Genomic DNA, 25,298 nt, shown 5'->3' on the forward strand with positions numbered 1-25,298 from the left:
CACAATAGGACTATTGTATGAGGTGTTGCTGCTCAGGAATCATGTTGCTGTAACTGGGTCTATTCCATGTAATGGAGTTTGAGCAGCACAAGAATATCAGATCAATCCAAAAACAGAGGTTACCAATCACAAGGAGAACGAAGCAAAATTGCAGTTTAAAATTTGTCCAGTAGTGTCAGTGATAACTCGCAAGCACTCTGATAATAGCCTGAATGAGAATAATCTGCAATTTCCAGCAAGTAATAGCAAAAAGTTGGAGAGAGGTAATCAGGCAGCTGTGAGGCGCCTGATGTGTATGTGATATACATGATAATATTGCACACTGAAATTAATTCATCGTTACCATTATTGTTATTGATATCATCATTTGCTTTATTATTACTTCTACCAATAGTATTTCTATTACCATTATAGTAGCCTAGAAAGAGCGTAAATCCACATCATATTCACACCATGCATTTTCAAGTTCCTATTTACTACTAGATCAAGTAAGAAGGGAATGATATTGCTATAAAATCGGAGATAAGACATTTAAAGATATTAATCTTTCACACACTTTCACCAAATTTAGAACAAAATTGAAGAGTCGATGATTTCCTCACGTGTAATTTCTGTCACTATCTTATAAGGGAAAGAAATAAATTGAAACCATGAATTTGCTCGATGATTTTATCATTTTAGTTAATTTACGGTTGCGCAAACCGTTTCTCTCAGTCACCAATATGCATGTTATCTCATCACTTCGGGTTTAAAAGAAAAATCTGACGATTCCTTGATTTCAGGGCTTTGGTTCTCACTCCCCACCCCCATCCCAGGGCGTTTTGCTACCCCCCCCCCCCCCCTCCCGGGGAAGAGGCAGTTGAAGAATTGTCATCACTTGTACAAATGGTAATGATAAGAATTAATGTGATAATGATACGTTTTCTTGGACGACCTCTGATATGTGGATACATATTACGTTCAAAGTAATATTGCAGTTTCAGATTACTTTTGTTTGTTCGCATACAGGATACCAAGTGTGGCTGGAAATGTTTCACAGTGTGGTGGATGTTTCACAATGTGGAGTATATTTCACTATGTGACATGTGATAAGTAACAGCCACAGTCTGGTGCATAGTATTTCAAAGTGTGTGTATGAGTTTAACAGTGCGATTGTTCACAGTGTAGTGAATAAATCACAATGTTAATTTCACACATTTTTCTAAGAGCATGACCGGAATGATCACAATGTGAAACACAATGTGAATCAGTATCAATTGCAGTGTTTTACATACTGCGAATAACAGTGTGAGTCACAGTGCGAACACATTGTATTTCACAGTGTGTGCCTACTGTTTAAACGCTTTGTCATTCAAACTGTGCTTCAAACCGTGTTTCACACGACGATTAACACTGTGGTGACACTGTGTCCTTTCTAACAGGGTGAGGTTCAGATTTGTACCGAATTGTCACCTTTTCAGGTTCATAATCAGATGATAGTTTTTCACCGACTTGCCTGCTACAGCATCCCTTCGATTATAGGCATAACAACTGATTTTTGTTTCTTCAAATGGTCAAAATGGCTACCATAGGAGTCCCCAAACCCTTCAGATTACAGAATTTTCGAAAATATCGAAAACAAGACCCGATTCTCTAATTTGGGGGCACGGTGCCCATTGTGCAAATGGTATTATTATTTTAGCACCCTTACGATGGAACCTTTCAAGAGTGGTGACAAATATGATTGTGCGTTTTCAAAAAGATGGTAATCTGAGAATATTGTCCCTATTTCTAATGCCTTATAAAGGCCTAATAGACCACACAAACAGATTAACGGAACCCTGATGGTGTAGTTATTATTCTGTTTATTAATCCAAACTAACAGAGGACGTTCTGCAGTCTACGAATGGGAAACGCATTTTACTTCCTTATAAAGGATAACGTTTTGAATTATTTTTCTTTCTTTCCCGAGTACAACGTAATCTCATCTGTTCCTGATGATACATTGTGAATGTGCGCGTGAGTGTGACAATTTGCATGTGTGTGTGTGTTGTGTGTGTGTGTGTATGAGAGTGTGTGTGACTGTCTGCGCATGCGTATGTTTGGCCTATTAGTAGAAAAATCAGGAATGTGCACATCGTTGGTGGGGTGACAAAACCTTGTATCTCAAAAATGTCAAATGTTCAGGAGAGCTAAAAAAATGGCTGCCATAACATGTAAGTCAATGGAAACAGCCAACTTTTGTTTATCATTTGTGACCTTATTTTTGCAGATGGGCATATAAGGATTGGGAATTACATAGTAATGGTTCCTAGCTTCAATGTAATGAAGAAAACTCATTTTCACCAAATACTGAGATACGAGGTTTTGTCACCCCACCAACGACATATACCTCGTCCCTGGAGAGAGGCACGACATATACCTCGTCCCTGGAGAGAGGCTGCGTGTATATAAATTCTACCACGGCGCCAAGGAGAATCAGAGAGTTTACGGTTCTTCGGGCCAATAGGACGAGAAGGTAATTTCGTGTCTTACAGTCTTCGAGTTCTCCATCCTCAGAGCGGCTCGCTGCCCAAGCTGTGCTCATCACCATGGCTAGAAAAATCATCGTCGGTTTTCTTCTCCTCTTATCTCTGACATCAGGTATGCACGCTCTTCACATCTTATGTACTTGTGTCTACCCTTAGCCAGATCAGCTGCAGGTAGGGGATTACACTCCCTACATTTAGAGGTCGGATACGCTTTTAGGTAAATTGTGGGTTTCCAACAACCTTTAACATGCTAACATTCGGGAATTCGAAGTTTCTTCTAAAATTCGTGAGCTAAAAAAATTGTGAACTAAATTTGGGGCCTAAAATTACAGAAACACGGAAAAGCATTTGTGCGGAAAGAGCAATGATTTTGGACACGAACCAAACAGCGTACAAATTCACGCAGAGTTTTAGAACCAGCAAACTACTTTTGAATACCAACATTCTCTTGATATAATTTGTGCAGTTTGTACTTTAGTGGACAATTTGAAAAATACCTAGTGAAACTTTAGTTCAAATATATTTAACATCGAATGTGAACGACGTAAATTGACCAATCAGATTGTGAGTTATAAAGCAAATATCATATACATGGCGTTAATCAGGGATTACGATGAACAATGCACCACCCTGATCTCCATTGGAAATTATAGAGATGGATATATAGATATAGATCCATAGAGACCATTGCAGCAATGCACCGAAAATATTATGACGATGACTGTATACCTCAAGAAAGAACAAACAGTATGTTTGATTCTCAATGCCAAATTGTCCTGTAAATCGGCATTGGCATAAATGGTATGGAATTGGCGGCATTATATGGCGGCAATACGATTGATTCCAAGGTGAGATTGCTCGAGAGTTCGTACGAATGCTACAGCTATATACAGTCGCAGTCCCTAGCACCACCTATAAACTAACCACTTCTCCATCACAAGCCGTCCAGAATACGTGGAACAGCAGAAGATTACGAGCTGGCTGGTGCGGTGGTTGAGTAGCTGCTCTCCAAATTCGAACTCCCATTGCCGCAAAGCGCTACTTAACATACGATTTTGATAGTGTTTTTACGTAGACATGATTCATTTGTAATTACAATCTCGCTTTGTATTCTGCTTTCATAATTCATTTTCATTTTTCATTTCATTTTAATCATTTTCATGTCCAAAACTTAACAAAAGTTTTGTAAAGTAACTTTGACGATTTGTAAAAGAGGTTGACTCTGACATGGCACGAAGCAGTAGTATAATGAATGTGTAATTCACTCCTGCACACATGTAATATACCAATATTTTGATCTTCATGAAATAACTGTAGGTTGATATAGCATTATGTAGTAGGGATTTTAACGGAACTTGTATACAACAAAGACCTGAGCTTGTACAATAGGCAATTCCGTATGAAAATAGTTTTAATGTCCTAAAGTGTTGCTAAGTAGGTGTACTTATAAGTATAATAGATATTGATCCGGCTAAACTTGTTCTACAGTTCTTGAGAGATGCAAACAATTGACTTTTGTCTACTGATGCTAATTGTTTTTGTTTTTTTTAGTTTAGAGTACAGTGTAAATATGTGACCCTGCACCTCAAAACAAACAAAAAGTCGCCAGACATGAATTTTTAGTTAAGACCATATTCTGAAAGAGCAGACTTTAAGCTTTAAAATGATGTATAACTCAAATCAAATGGACTCTCTTAACCTATCTAAATATTGGAAAGAAAGCACAAACTCAGGAAAAGTGTGAGCTGAGAAAAGAGGCTCTGAAGTACAGTGTCTATTCAAGCGCTTAATCTAATACCAAACCGTTCTGGCTGTGCGATGAATGGGACAAAAAACAGGAAGTAAACCACCAGAGTAACAACAATGAGGGAATTATCAGATTAAGCTGAAATTAAGCATGCCTCATTAACACATTCTGTCCATAACTAATGCCAACTTTCAAAGCAATAGCACTATCCTTTCAAAAGTTATTAGAGTTCGAGTTAAAAATGTTCGAGATAAACCGCTAAAAAAACACACTTTCCTGCCCGTTTTATGATACCAAATTTTAGCATAATGTAAAAGACGACCCGCTCATTCAGAAAATATGAAAAAGTCAAGTTCGGCTAAGTTTACCCATTTCACTTATTTTCAGTCCTCACGCAAAATTAGTGTGTGCGACTTTATGTTCGTTTTGAGGTGCACTGTCACATATAGTAAAAAAAGTGCTTATCCTGTAGTGTCAACTGAGTCATTACAACCAGTAGAGTAACCAATGAGTACTCATTCATCTCCTGCAATGGTAATATCTAATGGCTAGAAATAGAAATGCTGGCCATGGCTTGTAGTTATGACTCGGACAGACATGATTTATCAGGATTTAAAACAAACAAACAAACAAACAAACAATTCCAAGACAAATCAAATACTTACAAAAACACATTTTATTAATCCAGACCAAAGTAACTCATTAACTACATGATTAACAGCTGGATTTGAGACATCTCGATGACTAGGATATTTCATTTTCTATCAAAGCAGCAAATACACTCATACGTGTGCGCATGGATGTGTATTATATGGGAGTTGCCCCTCTGTAATGTGATAACAGTGTACACAGCAATCTCGGCAAACCTATTCTGAGTAATCTTCACGCCACTGGGTTTTCAGTGGTTTCTTCGACGTTATTGCACGTAAAATATTGGCTGTATTGCTTTAATGAAATCAATAAATTGAAGTGAATTGTGAATTTTAATTTCCCGTTTCATGAATACATGCACGATACATGTATCCGGTAGATCAAGTCGGCTGTGCAATTCGAAATGTACCTTCATATTGCAAAATTTGGTAAACTACGCTACCATTGTCGTTGTTGTTGTTGTTCTTGTTCTTGTTCCTGTTGTTAGCAGTTATGTGATACTTTATTAAAACCTTGAGGCATGTGTTAAGATAAGGTCAAATTTATAGAACATACATGTACAGTTCCTTTACATTATACAATGTTTGTAGTGAATTTGCAATTTGTGCAGTGATTTGCTCCATGCAATTACGTGACTATAGATGCTGGATACGACGACGAAGAGGTTTGAGCGCTGCTTGATTACATTCATGAATGCAAATGATCAAGTACTGACTTTACTGATGCTAGGGCATAAACATAACAAGAAAGTACAACTTAACTGTCTATATATGTGTGAAACTGTATGGTACTGGGTGGCATTATAGTTTTGTGTCGTCTGTATAAGTTTTGTACTTGTATAATTACTTCTTGAAAATGTAATGCACAGTGGGATAGGAAAAAAATTGTGTGATTATAATTGTGTGATTATAGTGATCGTAGATGACAAGTTGAATAATGATAGCACATCACACACTCCTCATGTAATTACGGAAGATGACGGAAGATGACGTATAATGATGGCATCCTTTTGGCATCCTTTTGACACTTAAACATAATATTTTTAAGTGTCAAAAGGATGCCTTGGGTAGCATAAACACAGCAACACCAGAACATCTTTATATATAGGTTTTCCCGGTCAATTTCATACTTTTGTCATTCAAGTTCCTATTCCGAGCATTCGATTTCACGCATTCCACGCTCGCAGCACTGAACCAGCAATCAAATTCAAAATCCGGTCATTCGAATTCACTATCCGAGCATTCAAATTCACTGTCGGAGCATTCAAATTCACTAACGGAGCATTCAAATTCACTATCGGAACGTTCAAATTCACTATCAGAGCATTCAAATTTAAGAGAGGAGCACGCATTTCATCAATAACCATTCAAATTCATGTCAAGCTGGCGACAGAATCTCGTCGGTCATTCAAATTCGTGAATAGGCAACCATGTTCCAAATAACTGCATACAATTTAAAAGAAGTCCTGAATTTAGTTAGTTTTGGGCCGTGTATGCATGTGTTTCTCATTTGGCTTTGAATATATTGGGATGATTATTTATTTTGCAGTAGAGGTCCACCTGTTCATTGACAATTTTGAACTCGCACTTAGCAAATAGGAATATACAGGCACATGTCCCTCTCGGATTAGACATAAAATGGAGGTCCCCTGTGTAAGAGAGTCACAACTCATGCACGTAAAAGATCCCACTTCATTTATTCATCGCAAAGAGCAGAACATCTAACTGGACCAAATACGGAAGACCAGCTTTTGCAGCTGAATAATGGGTTATCCAGCCATCTTCTTTGATAGAAAAGGAAACAAACAAACAAAAATTAGGCACTGTATAGGCCTACAGACGAGCATAATACGGAGGGTTGGTTGACACTTTCGAGGAAAAAAAAAACCAATTTCGACTATTAATTGAAACTGATACATGAACATTTTATACGTGCTGTTTGTTGTGTCAGTATTGCTGTCTTATTGATTTACTTTTGCGGGACTAAAGTGAGCTCATTGTGTGTCAGTTTGTCTTAAAGTGATGAATTGTCATTATGTGGTTGGTGTTGGGGCGTTGTCAGCATACAATGTCATCAAGAAATATGATTACTATTCGTTGTGTTGTTTGGATGCACTGCTGATTGGACATTGCAGTTTGAAATTTATTGAGATGAAAAACAAAGAATACATGAACAGAGAACAATTTAGAACGTGTAAACAGTCCTAATTGCACTATATGCAAGCATTCATTGGTTGTGTTGGCCCCTTTTCCTTTCTTAAAAGTTTCCTCCATTTTCCTCGTTAAATTGATTGCACGAAGTAAGAACTTGACCGCCTAAAAATGAATTTGAATGCTCCAAACAGGCTCATTGGGACTATCACGTGACTATCGCATGAATTTGAATGCACGAGTAGGAAAATCGGTGCTCGCATTTTGAAATTGAATGCCCAATCGTGAATTTGCTTTCACGAAAACGAAATAGAACGCTCATAAATGAAATTGATCGCTCGGATTCTTAATTTGAATGCCCGAATATTTTCGCGTGCGTGCGCTGCGTGAATTTGAATGCACATTAATGAATTTGAGTGACAAAAGTATGAAATTGACCGGGAAAACCTATATTATAAAGATGTTCTGGTGTTGCTGTGTTTATGCTACCGAAGGCCCTGTTTTATGAAGAGTTATAATTGATTATTATAGTCGATTTCTATGTTAAGTCTGTTACATGGCAGGTTGTGTGGTAAGGAAATCCATAATCGATTATATCTTTTGATAAAACGGGGCCCAGGTCCCACATGATATGGATAAAGTGTTTCCGTTTCGCTGCATGAAGCTAAGTTCTGCACGCGATTTGTACATGGCAGACAGTGATCAAACTGAACTGTAAAAAGACGGGTAATCTTCATCTCTCGAAACACTAAATTATGCAGCCAAATCGTGTGACCTGCATGCATGGATATTTAGCTTATCTGCCTGAAAATGTGCATGACATTAGTGTGATATTTGGCAATGGTGTGGATATCAAGTACATTGTCAGTAATATTTCTTGGAGGCAACAGTGTAAAGAGCGGAACATTTTTCTAAAAGAGGGTTGTAAGGTTTGCAAGTTTACATCATTTAAATTTAATTTCCCTAGCAATGAAAAAAACAACAAATTGCACGTTTTTATTTATGATGATAAACAAATCAAAATGTTGATATCAACATTAGAAAATGCCAGTTTTTTATTAGGAAATGTTTAGATAAAAATCACAACTCAAAACGATGTTTAGAGTAAAAATAAAATCCAAAATCATTCATGAAATCATTCACTTACATTCATTCAATCAGTCTCTCATAATTATATTTAAAAAAAAAAACGTTCGCTTAACAACTATGTAGGGTACATTTCATTCATTCTGTGTGGTTTTTTTTTTTTTCAGGTCATGTGATGCAGTCAACCCCCATTGGACTGAGATTAATGATTATAGAATAAAAGTAAAAGGCAAACGCATACTATAGTATCAATACCGCGTTTAAAAACGAAGACAAAAGTGGAAGATGAAACGTATAGATCATATAATATATATATATGAAGAGTTTGTTCGCAAAACCGATAAGTCCATACTTGCCAAATGGAGATATTTGCGATGAAAGGTCAAGAAAAATAAAGAGAATAATAAGAAAATTTTTGCTTCTTTTGACCATAACCTCAAAAATGTACCTTTATATGTAGTGACCAATATATCGTTTAAAAGGTATTATCTTTTACTTTAGGACAGAGACCGTGCTTCAAAATCTTCAAAAATGGACTTATCGGTGTTTGCGAACAAACTCTTCATATATATATGTATATATATATATATATATATATATATATATATATATATGTATATGAACCATATGCTTTCTTATGAATAGAAATATGTTTTGTGTTGATAAGGTTTTTGCGACATCAAATGCATCGTGATGAAAATCTAAACATTATTATGAAAATTCTCTTATGTTTCCTGCTAATTTTATTTGCTAGTAGGGAATAGAAAAGAAAAGAAGCGTCTCGCTTCCTGAGAAATGTTCAGAGTGACAACTGGGAGGAAAGGTCGCGCTCTTCACCACAACTGATGTCAAGTACTTGGTGGGCGGGAAATGCAAATACAGCGTCCGCCTCCAAGGAGCTGACAAAACATGGATTGTGTAAATAGGTTGTTAGTAATTCATTGCTTCCTGCTTAACTGAATTGTAATGAGAAAAAAACGAAGAAAAGAGAAAACAGAAAAAAAAATGAAAGAAAGACAAGAAAAAAAAAGAAAAGAAAAGAGAGAAAAAAAGAAGTCTCGGTTCACGATACCATGATATGGGTGACAATGGGGAGGGCAGATCCTGTTGGGAAGATCTGTATCATCTTGTGTATACTAAAATGGATGTCAAGGACAAGGTGGGGGTGAAGTAGAAATACAGTCTTCCCCTCCAAGGAGCTGACAAACCCAAATACAATGTAATCATTTGCTATTGTGTTTTTCATGCCATATGCAAACATGGATTGTGTTAATGTTGTTGGTAGTAAAAGCATTCGCATGTGAAGAGTGTACATAATAATTCCGACAGCTGTCTTTCTCATGTCATGTGTTTAAACATGTACTGTGTTGAAACATTATAATTCATTTGCATGTAAAAGGTTTACAAGAAAAAACAAACAAACCATTCAAGGCACCGTGATTGGAATATTGTAAACAGTGAAGGGTGAATGCTTCTAAACTTTTTGAAAGTAGAGAAAAAAAAACGAGGAAAAGAAAAGAAAAGAAAAGAAAACAAAAAAAAGGAAAATAACACAACAGACATGTGTCGCTTCATGAGAAAAGGTAAGGGTTACGTTGGGGAGGGTAGATCGCGTTCCATCATCTTGTCCCGGGGCGGATCCAGGAATTCCGTAAAGGGAAGGCGCCATTACAAAATTGAATGGGGGGGGGGGGGGGGGAGGGGGAAGCGCCCCCTTTTTTCCGATTATTTCTTTTGTTTTAACAAAACAATAAAGAGGGGGTGCGCTCCGGGTGCGCCCCCCCCCCCCCCCCCCCCCCCTGTATCCGCCACTGTTGTCTACACCAAAATGAATGTCAAGGACGAGGTGGGCGGGAAGTGCAAAATATATAGCGTTCTCCTTCAGGAGCTAATAAACACATAATTACATTGTAATTTGTATTGTCTTTTTCATGCCATATGTAAACAATCATTGTGTTGAATGGTTGTTTGTAATCCATTCGCATGTTAAAGGTTTACATCAAAATTCCGATTTAAAACATCGTGATTAGATATGCAAACAGCATGCGTGAATACTTCTATGCTTTGTGCTAAACTTATTTGTAGTTAGAAAAAAAACAAAACAAAACCAAAAAGTCGCTTCAAGGGTGACAACCTTACGGGATGGGAAGATCCCGCTCTGTCATCATGTCTATAGCAAAATGGATGTCAAGGATGACGTAGGGGTGAGGTAGAAATAGAGACTTACCGTCCAAGGAGCAGACAAACAAACATAATTATTTTCTATTGTTTTTCATAATCATGTGTAAAAATGAATTGTGTTGAAAAAGTTTGTGATTCATTTGCATGTAAAAGTTTTATATAAAATATTCCAATAAACTCATCATGACTATAGAAGAACAAACACTCCCTCTCTATAAGGACCAAACTCACATAATAACTATTTTCTATTGTTTTTTTATGCCATCTTGATATCTAAAAAAACAATTCTTTTTCTTCCCTCGGTCAACCATACATAGGGTTCTTGCAATTATGACAGTCTTGTGTACATGACAATTCCGACATAAAGAATAGCGTGATGAAAAATATAAAAAATATTGTGAGAATGCTTCTATGTTTCCGGCATTATGAAGTTATAAACAAAACAGAAGAAAACAGAACAAAAGCCACTGGGAAAACAAAAGAAAATTCTCGCTTCATGAGAAATGTAAAGGGTGACAATGGGGATGGAAGATCCCGCTTTGTTGTCTTGTCTATACCAAAATGGATGTCAAGGACAAGGTGGGGTGAATTAGAAATACAGACTTCCCCTCCAAGGAGCTCACAAACACACATAATTAATTTCTATTGTCTTTTTCAAGCCATGTGTAAACAGGGATTGTGTTAAAAGATTGTTGGTAATTCATTCACATGTGAAGGGTGTACATAACAGTTCCGACATTAAAAGCAGCGTTATAGATATTGTAAACAGTTATATAAAAATGACTCTGTATTTCCTGCATGCTAAACTTATTTGTTAGTGGAAAAAAAAAGAAAAGTCTCGCTTTATGAGAAATGTTAGGCTGACAATGGGGAGGGAAGGTCCCACTCTGTTGTCTTGTCTATACCAAATGGATGTCAAGGACGAGGTGGGCGGGAAGTGTAAATACAGCATCTACCTCCCAGGAGCAGACCCCCCCCCCCCCCCCCCGTCTAATTTGTTTTCGTTGTTTTCTTACATACCATGTGTGAACATGTGTAATGTCGAATGATTGTTGGTAATCCATTTGCATTTTAAAGGTTTACATAGAAATTCCGAAAAAGAATCCACATCGTGATTAAACATACAAAAAGTAAAGCGTGAATGATTCTATGCTTTCTGCTGAACTTATTATGTAGGGAAAAGAAAAGAAAAGAAAAGAAAAGCAGTCTCGTAGCATGAGAAATGTTAAGGGTGACAATGGGGATGGAAGATCCCGCTCTGTTGTCTTGTCTATACCAAAATGGATGTCAAGGACAAGGTGGGGTTGAGTAGGAAAAATAGACTTCATCTCAAAGGAGCTGAAAAACACACATAATCATTTCCTATTGTCTTTTTCATGTCATGTGTAAACATGGATTGTTGTTAGAAAGGTCTTGGTAATTCATTCACATGTAAAAGGCTACGTAAATAATTCCCATAAAAGCATCGTGATTTATAGATATACAAACAATATGCTTCTCTATGTTATCTACACCAAAATGGATGTCAAGGACAAGGTGGGGTGAAGTAGAAAAACAGACTTCCCCTCCAAGGAGCTCACAAACACACATAATTATTTCCTATTGTCTTTTTCATGCCATGTGTAAACAGGGATTGTGTTAAAAGGTTGTTGGTAATACATTTTCAGTAAAGGGTGTATATAACAATTCCGACATTAAAAGCAGCGTCATGTAAAATGTAAACAATAATATAAAAATGACTCTGTATTTCCTGCATGCTAAACTTATTTGTTAGTGGGGAAAACAAATGAAAAGTCTCGCTTTATGAAAAATGTTAGGCTGACAATGAGGATGGAAGATCTCGCTCTGTTGTCTTGTCTATACCAAAATGGATGTCAAAGACGAGTTGGGGTTAAGTAGGAAAACAGACTTCCCCTCTAACGAGCAGGCAAACACACATAATTATTTCCTATTGTCTTTTTCATGCCATGTGTAAACATGGATTGTTGTTTTGAAAGGTTGTTGGTAATTCATTCACATGTAAAAGGCTTACATAGATAATTCCCGTAAAAGCTTCGTGATTTATAGATATACAAACAATATGCTTCTCTATTTTGTCTACACCAAAATGGATGTCAAGGACAAGGTGGGGTGACGTAGAAATACAGACTTTCCCTCCAAGGAGCTGACAAACACACATAATTATTTCCTATTGTCTTTTCATGCCATGTGTAAACATGGATTGTTGTTTGAAAGGTTATTGGTAATTCATTCACTTGTAAAAGGCTTACATAGATAATTCCCGTAAAAGCTTCGTGATTTATAGATATACAAACAATATGCTTCTCTATTTTGTCTACACTAAAACGGATGTCAAGGACAAGGTGGGGTGACGTAGAAATACAGACTTCCCCTCCAAGGAGCTGACAAACACACATAATTATTTCCTATTGTCTTTTCATGCCATGTGTAAACATGGATTGTTGTTTGAAAGGTTATTGGTAATTCATTCACTTGTAAAAGGCTTACATAGATAATTCCCGTAAAAGCTTCGTGATTTATAGATATACAAACAATATGCTTCTCTATTTTGTCTACACTAAAACGGATGTCAAGGACAAGGTGGGGTGACGTAGAAATACAGACTTCCCCTCCAAGGAGCTGACAAACACACATAATTATTTCCTATTGTCTTTTTCATGCCATGTGTAAACATGTATTGTCTTGAAACATTGTTAATAATTCATTCACATGTAAAAGGTTTACATAGACAAAAAAAAAAAAAAATCCATTTAGGACACCGTGATTATAATTGTGAACAGTAAAGGGTGAATGCTTCTTTGTTTCCGGCTAAACTTTTTTTTTTGTAATTAGAGAAAAAAAATCAAGGAAAAGAAAAGAAAAGAAAAGAAAATAACACAAAAGACAAGTCTCGCTTCATGAGAAATGGTAAGGGTTACGATGGGGAGGGTAGATCGCGTTCTATTATCTTGTCCAGGGGCGGATCCAGGAATTCCGTTCAGGGAAGGCGCCTTTGCAAAATTAAATGGGGGGGGGGGGCGGGGCGGACGCGCCCCTTTTTTCATTTTTATTCCTTTTGTTTTAAAAAGAATAAAGAGAGATACTCGCCCTTTGCGCCCCCCCCCCCCCCCCCCCCTCTGGAGCCGCCACTGTTGTCTATACCAAAATGAATGTCAAGGACGAAGTCACGGACGGGAAGTGCAAATACAGTGTTCCCCTTCAGGAGCTGACACACACATACATAATTATTTTGTACTGTCTTTTTCGTGTCATGTTAAAACAATCACTGTGTTGAATGGTTGTTGGTAATTCATTCGCACGTTAGAAATTTACATGAAATATTCCAATAAAAGCATCATGACTAGAAATGCAAACAGCACGGGGGAATTCTTCTATCCCTGTCTTAATGCTTTCTGCTAAAATTATTTGTAATTGGAGAAAAGAAAAGAAAAAAATAGAAAAGAAAAGACAAGAAAAAAAAAGAAGTGAAAAGTATTGCGTCATGATAAATGTTTAGGGTTACAACGCGAAGGGAAGATCCTGCTCTATCATTGTGTGTATACTAAAATGGATATCAAGGACGAACAGGGTTAAAGTAGAAATACAGACTTCCCCTCCAAGGAGCTGGCAAACACACATGCAAATTTTCTATTGTCTTTTTCATACCATGTGTAAACATGTATGTTGAAAGGTTGTTGGTAATTCATTTGCATATCAAAGGTTTACATTAAAAAATCTGACGCATCGTGATCAGAATTGCAAACAGCATGCGTGATGCTTCTATGCTTCCTGCTTTTATTTAACGTACTATTTGTAATTTGCAATAGAGATATAAAGACAAGAAAAGAAGTCTCCCTTCATATTAGGGAGATTTCGCAAGCACGTCGCGGCAAGGAGTTGAGCGTGCCGTGCTCTATTGCTTCTGCGCATGATCAAATCCGAGAAACGTCCCGTCCTGGGGAAAATAAGTATGGTACTAGGCCAAAATAGCGTTCGGTCCCGATACTTGGCAGCGAGTGAGCTAGCCAGCCAGCCAGCCAGCCAAACAGCGATCCTGTCCATACGCTCCCGTCCTGTATAGGAAAGCGAGACTACTTCGAGCATGGGGACTGTCACAGTTGATTGCTTACGCGTATTCTCGGTCTTCCCGTCGTGTAGCGAAAACTCCCTATTAAAATTATGACAACGGGAATTGAAGATTGCGCTCTAAACCACAACGGATGGCAAGGTTGAGGTGGGCGGGAAGTATAAAGACTCCCCCTCCAAGGAGCAAACACATATCTTATATTAATAACCATTTTCTATTGTCTTTTTCGTGCCATCTTGCTATCTGCACAACGATTCCTTATATTTCCAAGGTCAACCATACATACGGTCCTAGCATATGGTAATTTGTAGTGGTATGATGTATATAGGTTCCCTCGTTCTACCTTTTCATTGTCAAATTGTCAGGGCAACATAATACCAGTTGTGATTAATATAAAAAAAAAGGATGTCAGATGTAAGTTTGGCGGAAATTAAACTGTGCTAAATAAGAAATGTCTAGATTGAATTTAATTACGCGGTGCTGCATCATATCTCTTAAAGCTGTCTTCCTTGTAGCGTATCCTGAAAAGTAGAGACGGAACTTCAGTAAAGCAAAATTATTTACATCTCTCACAATAGAAATAGATTTAACCGAAATCAACCGATAATATGACTAAACATACGTTATTTTTAGGTAGGAAATTAGGTGGAATCCATGCCTTAATCATAGGAATAGATACCCCTCATCACATTCTGTATGTAGATGATGTGAATCTAATCAAATCAACGATTCACAATTAGCATGTACTAATTGAAATTCAGACGGTGTTTAATTAATGCATTTAAATTTCTTCAGTCCACATGTTCCCATCTGAGGAGTCTGACAAGGAATATCTGCGCGACTTGGAAGACCAACTCTTGGAACTGCTGACTTTTGGTTCATGTAAGTATTTCGATACAGTGTGCTCACATTGTATAGAACATTTTGTCACAAAAAACCCACACAACACTATTGACCCTCATTATTACATTTTTACCTAGTCCCAAAGTTTAAAGATTTACTCAAATCTTGTGTGTGTGTTTGCGCGCGCGCGCGCGCGCGCGTGTGTGTGTGTGTGTGTGCGTGTGCGTTTCCCAACTCCTGATATCACAGAATATCCATAACAATGAGGAGGGGATTTTACTGGTCTGAGATTGACAAAGTATATAACAACGTTCACAACATTATAGGGGCCTACTGCAATGTAACATTGGACGCATTCCGACACGACAGTAGCAAGAATGAAACTTTGATCGCGACCTAAATCTCACTTTTCAGTTCAAAGTTCGAACAAGGCAAAAAATCTAAATAATTGAGGTTGAAAAATCGATTTCTGCTTGAAAGGAGCTTTCAACGACGAATCCAAATCATGACACCTACTACCAACTACCTTTTTGTCTAATAATGTAGGCCTTTACGCTAAACCTTGTAGTCCATGACTTCATTTCATGCCTAGTTTTCATCAATCTTTTTGTTGGATTCTACGGAATCGGCTTCATTTTATTATCTTTATTACTGCTAATTTAGGGTTGTGTGGTATTCGCTGATTGGTAGAACTGTTCTTGCAATTTTTTTTTTTTTTTTTTTTTTTTTTGCGCCAGTGGAATGGGATGATATTGAATTGAGAGGAACTAAATCACAATGAAATTTGTTTTGTACAGGGCACCCCTGTTAAAACAAACACGGTTATGAAGAAATTCCGGTTACAACGAAGTAAACATTCAAGCCGCAATATTATCCGCTCTGTTTTTTTTTTCCATTTGTTTGGTATAACGAAATTTCGGTACAACGAAAGACAGCCGCCGTTTCCGAGGACTTCGTTTTAACGATATTCCACTGTACACTATAAAGAGTTGGTTATAAAAACTTAAAAAAGTAATAAAACGCCACTTCCAAGGGGAGACAACAAAGGGACCGTGCATCACAAAACAACTAAACAAAAAGTCGCACGCATTGATTTTGTATGAGTACTGTAAAATAGGTGAAATGTGTCATCCTATAATAGCCAATCTTGAGGTTTTCATATTTCCTGAAAGCGCAAGTCCTCTTCTACATTATGCTACAGTTTGGGGTCATAAAACAAACAGTACATTGTGGACATTTTTTTTTTCCGAACGCTTTTTGTAGCATAGTGTGATTAGGTGTGTCTTATGATTATACAGTCCCCCTTTTTATGAACTGTTACAGTCCCCTTTTCAAAAACCCTGTGCACACTCTTCACTTTCAACTCTAATAACTTTTGCAAAAATGATGCTACTGCTTTAAATGTTGGCATTAATCATGAACAGAATGTTTTGATAAAGCATGCTGGATTTCAGCTTAATTTGATAATTCGTTCATTGTTGTTGCCCTGGTGGTTTACACTCTGTTTTTCCCCAATTCATCGCAGAGCTAACACGACTTGGTATAAAGATTAGGCACTTGAATAGACCCTGCGGTACTTCAGAGCCTCTTTTCTGAGTTTACACTATTCCGGAAAGTGAAATTTGTATACACTACTATACATTTTTTAGCAACTTGATTGTCTTCCATTTCTGTCATAATTATTGGCATAGCCGAGACGATCTTCCCTGCGCAAATGGGCATGGCCGATGGCTCAATCAAAACAGACCAGCTGTCTACCAGTTCCTGTAGATTCGAGATGCCTAACTGTGCAGACCGGGCCAGGTTGGACCAGGATGCTGGTATGGAGGAAGTGTTGACACCATCCATTTAATTATTCACAGTCGCAATGTAATATCAAATTAAGATGCATAGCATACATAGCATCGATTTGGTTGAAAGGCCAAAATGGCAATCAGAATAGAACCAAACTATGAAACTATATGTAATGATGTTTAATGTTGCCTCTTCCATCTTTAATGTTGAATATGTAATAATTGTTTGATGTTGCCTCCCTATTCATCCTTTCCCTCAATGGTTGCCCCAATGGTCCACAGGATCATTACTGACCCTCCTCTGCCCTTTGTCTGTCTACCCTCCTGCCCTAATCCACCTCCCTTTACCTGTTGGGCTCCTTGCCCATGACTTCTACCCTCTCCTTTTGTTTTCTTTGCTCTGTGTACCCAGCCACCTGTCCCTGACTGTTCTTGTTGTGTGATGTCCTTGTATGAAATTGCTTTCCCTCCCTGTTTGTCATTTTGCCTCTGACGAAGATTCTGCTGGGATCGTAAGCTCAGGAACCCTCATTTTACTCCATTGGCTGTATAGTCACTATTGGATAAGCAGTTTTCCCCCATTTGTGTCTTTTTTTTTTTTGCTACACAACGTTTATTCATTAAAGGAAAAGAGGGTCCAGGAGCGTGGTTGGCGGAGAAGAGAGATTGGTCACCATGGATACAAGTAAACTTTGGAAAAACGAATCTCGTCTCAGGCGTTATCACACAAGGCAGGTCTGACGGTAACGAGTGGGTGACAGCATTCAGCGTTGAGTACTCACCAGCGTGTGAGGGCGCCCTCGTGGACGTTAATGATGACGCTGCTTCTCCAACGGTATAGCTTTGGATCATATTTTATTATCTTTCTTAGGCCTCAAAGTGGGTGAAATGGATCAACCTGGTCACTGTTAAGTTTGTTACATTTTCTGAAAGAGCAATTCATCTTCTTCATTATCTCAAGTTTAGAATCAGAAAACAAATGGGCAATTGTGTGTTGCTTTTCTTGACAGTTTCTCTAGAATGATGTTTTTGTAAATATTATTAACTTTTTTTTTGTAAGCCCCTTTTCATTTCTTAAAAATCTTTTATACATGCTTGACTTTAAATTCTATTTCTAAATGGACCTTACCGTTTTGGAAGTAGTGCAAATAAAGTATGTACAGTTACAGCTTCATTTGATTATTTTTTGTTGTGTTTTCTTTGGAGTTGTACAATTATTAGTAACATTGAACACTTTGATAGACCTTAAACTTTAGCGCCTCACTTCTCAGTAAACACTTTTCAAGAGACGGTGCTTTCTTTCGTTATCTAAATAGGTTAGGGAAGTCCATTTAATTGTATTGATTAATACATCTTTTTTAAACCTTATCTGGATATCCATGTCTTTTTGTTGGTTTTTGTAATGCAGGGTAATATGATATTATGTGTGTGAGTGTGTGTGTTTGTGTCCGCGGTTGCACGTATTTGTGTGTAGTTTAATGTTTATTCATTTATTCATGTATTCTGTGTATTTCAATGTTTATTCATTCGCGCATTGCATAACTAGTCTTGTGTAATCCTTGCAGATATTCAAGGGGAACACGGACTCGAACACGAAGGTAACCAACGTGTTCCCTAAGCCCGTGTTGGCATGCATCGTGCGAATTTCGCCACTGGAATGGCAAGGTCTTTCCAGTTCCATGCGATTTGACTTGATTGGAGACGGTATGCTATCTCACAAAGAGTTGAATGTTGTAACGTACATAATCAGGGCTCGAAATTAACCCTGATATTGCCCGGCATATTGCTCGACATTGCCTGGTTGTGAAATTGTGAAGTTGTGAAATAAGATATCATTCGTTAACCGGTCGGGCAGCTGGACTGCATAACGAAATTTTATATTCCCTTTTATTTCGGACCACCAAAACTTCAAATTAAAAGACTTTAGTTACCAAGGAAATTAGTGTCGAAACTAACTGTAATATATACTGGTAATGCATTTATGGCCAAAAAAGAAATGTTTATTTCACTCAAATACACACACACACACACACACACACACACAAACACACATACACATACACAAAAGTAATATGCTTTGCACGTCAATATACCCCCCCCCCCATCTATACCAATTCCGAGCACAAAACTTCGAATCCACTGCTTAAACATTTGGTGGAGTCACCCAAATCATCTGGCAATTTGTAAGGTTTCCACCAAAAGAGGGGGAAAAACATAATGACAGAAAATGCTGCCATCACGGCGGCACATTCTTCAACAATGACACATTAATGACAAAGCTCATGCACACATTGACACACCAACAGTGGCCAGATAATATGCCAAATCGCAATGCTCACACTCTGAGGGAATCACATCAATGCCAGCAACGCTATGTGCTTCACACTCAAACACACACACACACATGCACACACACACACGTACACACACACACGGGTCCTATAACCAAACACAAATAAAACAAAATACCACCATGGCTACGCACCTTCATTACCGACAGAAGACAGATCCCCGCACACTTCCTTTACTTCGACAGTCGCATGCGCTGAATCCCAAGCCAAATGCTTTTAAACACACTATCCAACCGGGACAGATCTACTTTACATAACCAAATATCGCAAATTTGTATCCGAATCTGAAAAAAAAACACGATTTACTTAATGTTAGCTGCGCTTATTATTTGAAGGTCGTTATAGATGTGTTTCCTATTTTATGAATGTTGCTGCAGTAAACGCGGGTACTCCCCAAAAATTGGGAATGGAAGACGGACGTATTCCTGATGACCGCTTGTCCGCCAGTTCATGTTATTACAAAGACTGCGCGACCCTTGCCCGACTGAATCAGCCAGCCGGTAAGTGAACTACGCCTACACCATTCTCTCCTCCACCCCCTCTCCACCCTACCCGCTAAGAGCAGTCGAACATTCTTTTGTTTTGTTCTGTCACAAGTTGACTTTAATAAAGTGTAATAAATTTTCAGAGTTAAGTGAATAACATTGTACAAATCCCGTATACCAGCAACATAGTCGACACGAGCCTTGTCATCCGATGACGTTGTTGACGGATACATCTGTAATAGATTTATATTAATGCATATTAAGTTTCATCAATTATTGCGTAGTCTTTTCATTCTACAATGTTCTGTTTTAATACCTTATTCTCTGTTTCCATTACATGAAATAAAAATGTAGATGTTTTCTATCGCAAAAATGAAATAAAGTTTGAATTTGATTAAATGGAATTATCATATTCAAACAGGCCTCGTAAAAAAAAGAGAGGAAAGACTAAAAGAGGGCAACTCATACGCTCGATTTCCATTTTTTATGTTCTTGACAAAACAAGATAGAAATAACCCATACAATTCTCGCAGTAAGGAATATTCGATTCAAGGGCACTGATAACTTTACAGGTAAGTTAGGTTCATGTCATACGTCAATTACATTCAACCAGTGTTTTACATTTAAAAAAAAAAGAAGGAAACGAAAAAAAGAAATCCAACATTGTTCCTAATAAAGAATGAAAATAATAATAAAAGCAACATATACGTAATAACCATTTAAACTTGCGTTTATTTAAAGTGAAATCAAGCTAGCTCATACTTCATCTTTTTTACCCCCCTTATCCCGTATCCCTGTACACGTAAGCGCAGTTGAGGTATATTGTGGCAATAAATTGATTATAATGAATCACATACTCGAAGTGTTCCAAGTAACATTTCGGCTGAGATATTAATAAGGATCCCCAACATCCTTCGTTTCGTACAAGGTGCTTGGACCCCAGGGTATAGAGATAAGTCCCCATGGGTACAGGCAGACCTTGGAACCGACTATCTAATTGAGGGAGTTATCACCCAGGGTGGAGGTGACGACGAAGAGTGGGTGGTGAGATTCCGCATCCAGTACAAGAGAGACGGCGCATCGAGTTTTGAAGACGTTGTTGGGATGAATGGTTATTCCAAGGTTTGTAGCAATATTTTCATTCTTTTATACGTGACTGATAATGCCTTCGTCCCGAAAGGTACAGCTGACACTATTATATCATGATTTGTATTGCCCGTATGTCGGTCCGTCCGCCACAGATCTCGTATGTTAATATTGCAATTTTGTTATTCAGGGAAAGAGGCAGACACACCCGCTGAATAGATTATTTCCCTCTTTTTTTCTGCATCTGACCCAGATATATTTCATAAGTACAAATGCACAGATCACATTGGTGGCGAAAACCCCTCAGTCATGTCAGTTTCAAAGGTCAAGCGCCACTAAACCTTTACTGATATGATGTTTTGCATTTTAAATTAATCTACGGATATTTATTAGTACTGCAATTTCCTAGAAAGTGTAAACGGAAGATAGGCATTTCCATGACAGGGAAGTGGTGAAAAAAGTTTGAAAGTGAAAAGATCAGAACACTCTTTTGAAAAAAAAAAAAATTTTTCTGCCATTACTTCAGATTTAGCAATTATTGGTAAGTGAACAGTGTAGACAGCAGTTAGAAGCATGGCCACAAGCATGACAAGAGTGGACAGATGAGGGATCAATGTAAGTTTCGTGAAAATTATAATTCCTAAAGAGCCACAACTTCAGCCCATAGTGTCCATTAGTAATGGTAAGAAGGATTCAATGCCAGAAATCAGCTGCGATTAATCGAAATGTCAGCTGACAATGTTTAAACTTCATTGAATTTCAGCTAAGACATCCCCCCCCCCCCATCGTGCAACGTTCCAATAGTCCAATGATTTGTAATTCCATGATCACTCTTTGGAATCTCAGTGACATTGTTATGTGAATTATAGTCGTTCTGCGCCATACTAATCAACATCGAAAAAAAAATAAATAATGAAGTGAAATTCGCCTCATATTAAATAAATTTTGACAGCTATTCACGGGAAACACTGACGCAAATACGGAAGTCACCAACCTTCTTCCTACCTCTGTAGTCGCCCGCTACGTCCGCATTCTTCCAAACCTTTGGCGCAGTGGCTGCAGCCTGCGATTTGAGCTGCTCGGGGCTGCTCTACATCGCTAAGAGTGGTCAGTGTCATTACACAGGGATTGTGCTTGTCCATGATATACACCAGGGAGGTGTTCCACCTCCCTGATATACACAATAATAGATGCCCATGTGAAAGAGGATGATAAATGTGGTACCCGTAACTAGTGATGATAATAATATCAATATTCCTTATAGTGTTCACATCTAGGATATTAGCCATTAGATGCATAAAAAAGAGCAAGTCGTCGTGCAATGTGTTATGTTCTCCAGCCCCCTTTTATCACGAAATGTCGATTAAAGGACTCCGGTATACAGTAACCGGTAAATGCACGTCTAGGTAGGGCTGATTTGCCTCGTTTACGTATTTTATACATGAGATGTGGATGCGCTTCAAATAGGAGTATTGTAATATCATATTGTGATTATGAATAATTTATTGACTACTAATTTCCCTGAAATGATGACGAAACGATCAAACTTCAGAGACAGAGAGTACTGTAACTTTGCTATATTTTATCAAGCATTTACAGTCGATCATAATAATCATTTTCAAAATCTGGAAATAAATATTCGGTGATTTCTTTTGTTTTGTTTTGTTTGTTTTTGATAAGTCTCAACCGAGTCTCGCAATAGTTTATACGTCTTCTCTTTCTCATTTCCTACCACTATGACATCTAAAATGAAGCTGCCTTGCATATCACCGGAATTGACGAGGTTACATATCTGACGGAACTATCCAATGGACTACGGAACTGATGTACTCATATTGAACACGTCTTTATATTCATCTTTGGAACACCCGTTCACTTTCATCCATGCTTATGTCATATGGAGAATACTAATTACGTAGAGATTAAGAGGTATTCATACTACATAATCTTGTCCTTGTGTTTGGGATATTTTGCTTGAATATTATAGAATAACGGTGATGGGTGCACATATACCTGTATACTATCGAAAATTATACCGCCTAAAAACAATACTCAATATTTGGGTCGGTATCAGTGTTAACTCGGATGCAGACCTATCACAATAAAATATGTTGGTGATTTTGGAATACAAAGCGCGTAATATAAGGACGCAAAAGCACATTTTCCAAAACTCTATTTTCCCGATAGAACTTGCACTTTGACGCTTGTAGGTCTACACGGTTATGGTGTATCTTTTCAGGGTGTATTTCTTGTCCAGTTTCGAATGTACAATGCTGTATGTGCGGAAACACGACCTGAATCATTAACTGTTATACACACCCTGCACAGCACAGCACAGCACTCACCTCAGCACAGTCAAACAATAATAATTTGTTTATTCACATTCGAACTTCCGACACAAATTAAAACCAATTTTTTTCTTTACTTATATTCTCATCTCTTAATAAACCAATTGTAGCGATATTTTGAAGTTGATTATACAATTTTATTTCGTAAACACGTCCCTCATATTAATTTAAGTCTAACTTGATTTCAAATTGTACCCCAAGGCCTAAATCCAAGTCAAGCAGCTGCTTTATCATCGCGGTCTCCTGCTTTTCTTTTCTACAATTACTGCAAGTACATAATTCCGAAATCTATTACCTTATATCTTTCTTTTTCTTTTTTTTTTTTCGTCTAAATCTTGCTTATTGTAATGACATAATAATATTTTGAATGAGGTGTTATTTAGCCGGATTATTAATGTTATCTTTACGATTTTCTCTGGAAATACTTTTTAATAGTTATGATAATGTTAAGCATTTGCATCGACTAACACGTTATGCACAAAATGTATGTGTGTATTCCTGTCTTGTGAGGGATTTGAAAAAAAAACCCAGAAATACAACCAAACAAGCAAGCATTAAAGTCAATGTGGTGACTCTAAATTCGATTAACCCAAAACATTACCATTTCATATCTTTGGGAAATTACAAAACTTGAACGGGCTTTCATTGTGATAGGCAATGAAGGTAAATATCGCTGCAGCATCAACAGACTGGGTTGCATACGTAAGCAGCTACGCGGAGAAACAACTAGCTCCTGCAAAACATGGTATAAGTGCATGCCTATTTATTCCAAAGAATTTGCTGTACATGATATGTTGTTTGATACTTAATTCCAAGAGATTCTTCATAAACGCGCCTTTCAAAATTTCAACTCGTCAGATGTGAACATTTAGCTTACAAAAAGCGTAATTGATTACTAAGCAAATGAAGAAATCGTATGTTCAAATATGCATGCGTGTTTTATCGATTCGAATATGTTTGTTTTACGGGCTGTCAAATGATAATCACTTTTGTCGAGGCTTCAACCACTTTATTGAACAAAAAGTACAATACTTTACATGTCCATCATGTTCTATAATTGGAGGATATCGCAGCTCATGGATATTTACATAGGCACATAATTACCTGGGAAGAAAGAAAGTTGACTCGTCTGTAGCATGTCAAATTTACTGCGTCATCGAGCCCCTTCCTCGTTTTAAAAATGAATTGCTCACAAGATTTAAACTTCAGTTTGAGCTTCTTTGACTTTTGAGTAGGCCTGTCTATATAATCATAACTCTTTTGGAAAATGTTCCCAATTTTTTTTTTCTCTCCTCTATCACGAAGTAAGTATATCATTATCTTGGCTATGTACAAGAGTATAGCATTCAATTACTGTCAATATTTGTTATTGCCCTATTCCTAGTAGCGCCTAACAGGAAATTCAAACGCTTATGCCAATATTTGCAAAGGAAAATGACTGTGCCCATACTAAGTTCCGAAAGCGCGGGAAGTTTACGATACGAAAACATTAACAAAAAATTGTGTTATTACTTATAATCTCTTTGATGATTGGATTACATTGTTTTCTGTCTTTGCTTCATATTTCATTTTTTTTTTTTTCGTGGGAAATAAACGTCTTCACTGCATATCAATATATGATTTTCAGCGTCATAGATTGTGTCAAATTAAGAAACACGTGAAACATTACAGCAACGAAATTCACAGTGGTCGGGAATACAATGAGTCTATCTATTCTATATACAAAAATTCGTCATATCTAGCAGAATAATAACAAGTAATTGCGTCATGAAATTGTTTGATATTGAAATATAACTATTCTTCAAGCCAGATAATCTCATAGTACAAAAATATATACCTGTAGTGTGCTTTGATAAGAAAATACTGCAATTAGAGGTAAAAAGACTTGTCGAGAAGGAATCGTACAAAATGACATTATACAATCAAAGTGAACACAACTTACTGTGTCTGTTACTTAGCCTGTAAATGACAAGGTCTTTC

The 25,298-nt window shown here is 37.4% G+C and overlaps 1 protein-coding gene across 1 annotated transcript; it reads left to right on the forward strand.

Annotated features, from left to right (window-relative positions):
- Positions 1-15,212: 15,212 nt before the first annotated feature.
- Positions 15,213-22,072, forward strand: LOC139710052 (lactadherin-like). Its single transcript, XM_071621999.1, has 7 exons — positions 15,213-15,294; positions 16,947-17,075; positions 17,675-17,883; positions 18,614-18,752; positions 19,777-19,899; positions 20,813-21,006; positions 21,923-22,072. The coding sequence occupies exons 1-7, from the start codon at positions 15,213-15,215 to the stop codon at positions 22,070-22,072; spliced, it is 1,026 nt and encodes a 341-aa protein (XP_071478100.1).
- The last annotated feature ends 3,226 nt before the right edge of the window (positions 22,073-25,298 follow it).

The sequence above is a fragment of the Diadema antillarum genome, unplaced genomic scaffold, assembly GCF_040938485.1.
Source record: "Diadema antillarum isolate AM-2024a unplaced genomic scaffold, OU_Dant_1.0 seq00001495_RagTag, whole genome shotgun sequence".
Lineage (NCBI taxonomy): Eukaryota > Metazoa > Echinodermata > Echinoidea > Diadematoida > Diadematidae > Diadema > Diadema antillarum.

Excerpts from the sequence above, each read along its gene's own strand:
- LOC139710052 (XM_071621999.1), top strand. The coding sequence starts at position 15,213 with ATGTTCCCATCTGAGGAGTCTGACAAGGAATATCTGCGCGACTTGGAA. Across the intron at positions 17,884-18,613 it reads ATGACGCTGCTTCTCCAACG|ATATTCAAGGGGAACACGGA; the intron begins GTATAGCTTTGG and ends TAATCCTTGCAG. Across the intron at positions 21,007-21,922 it reads GGATGAATGGTTATTCCAAG|CTATTCACGGGAAACACTGA; the intron begins GTTTGTAGCAAT and ends AAATTTTGACAG.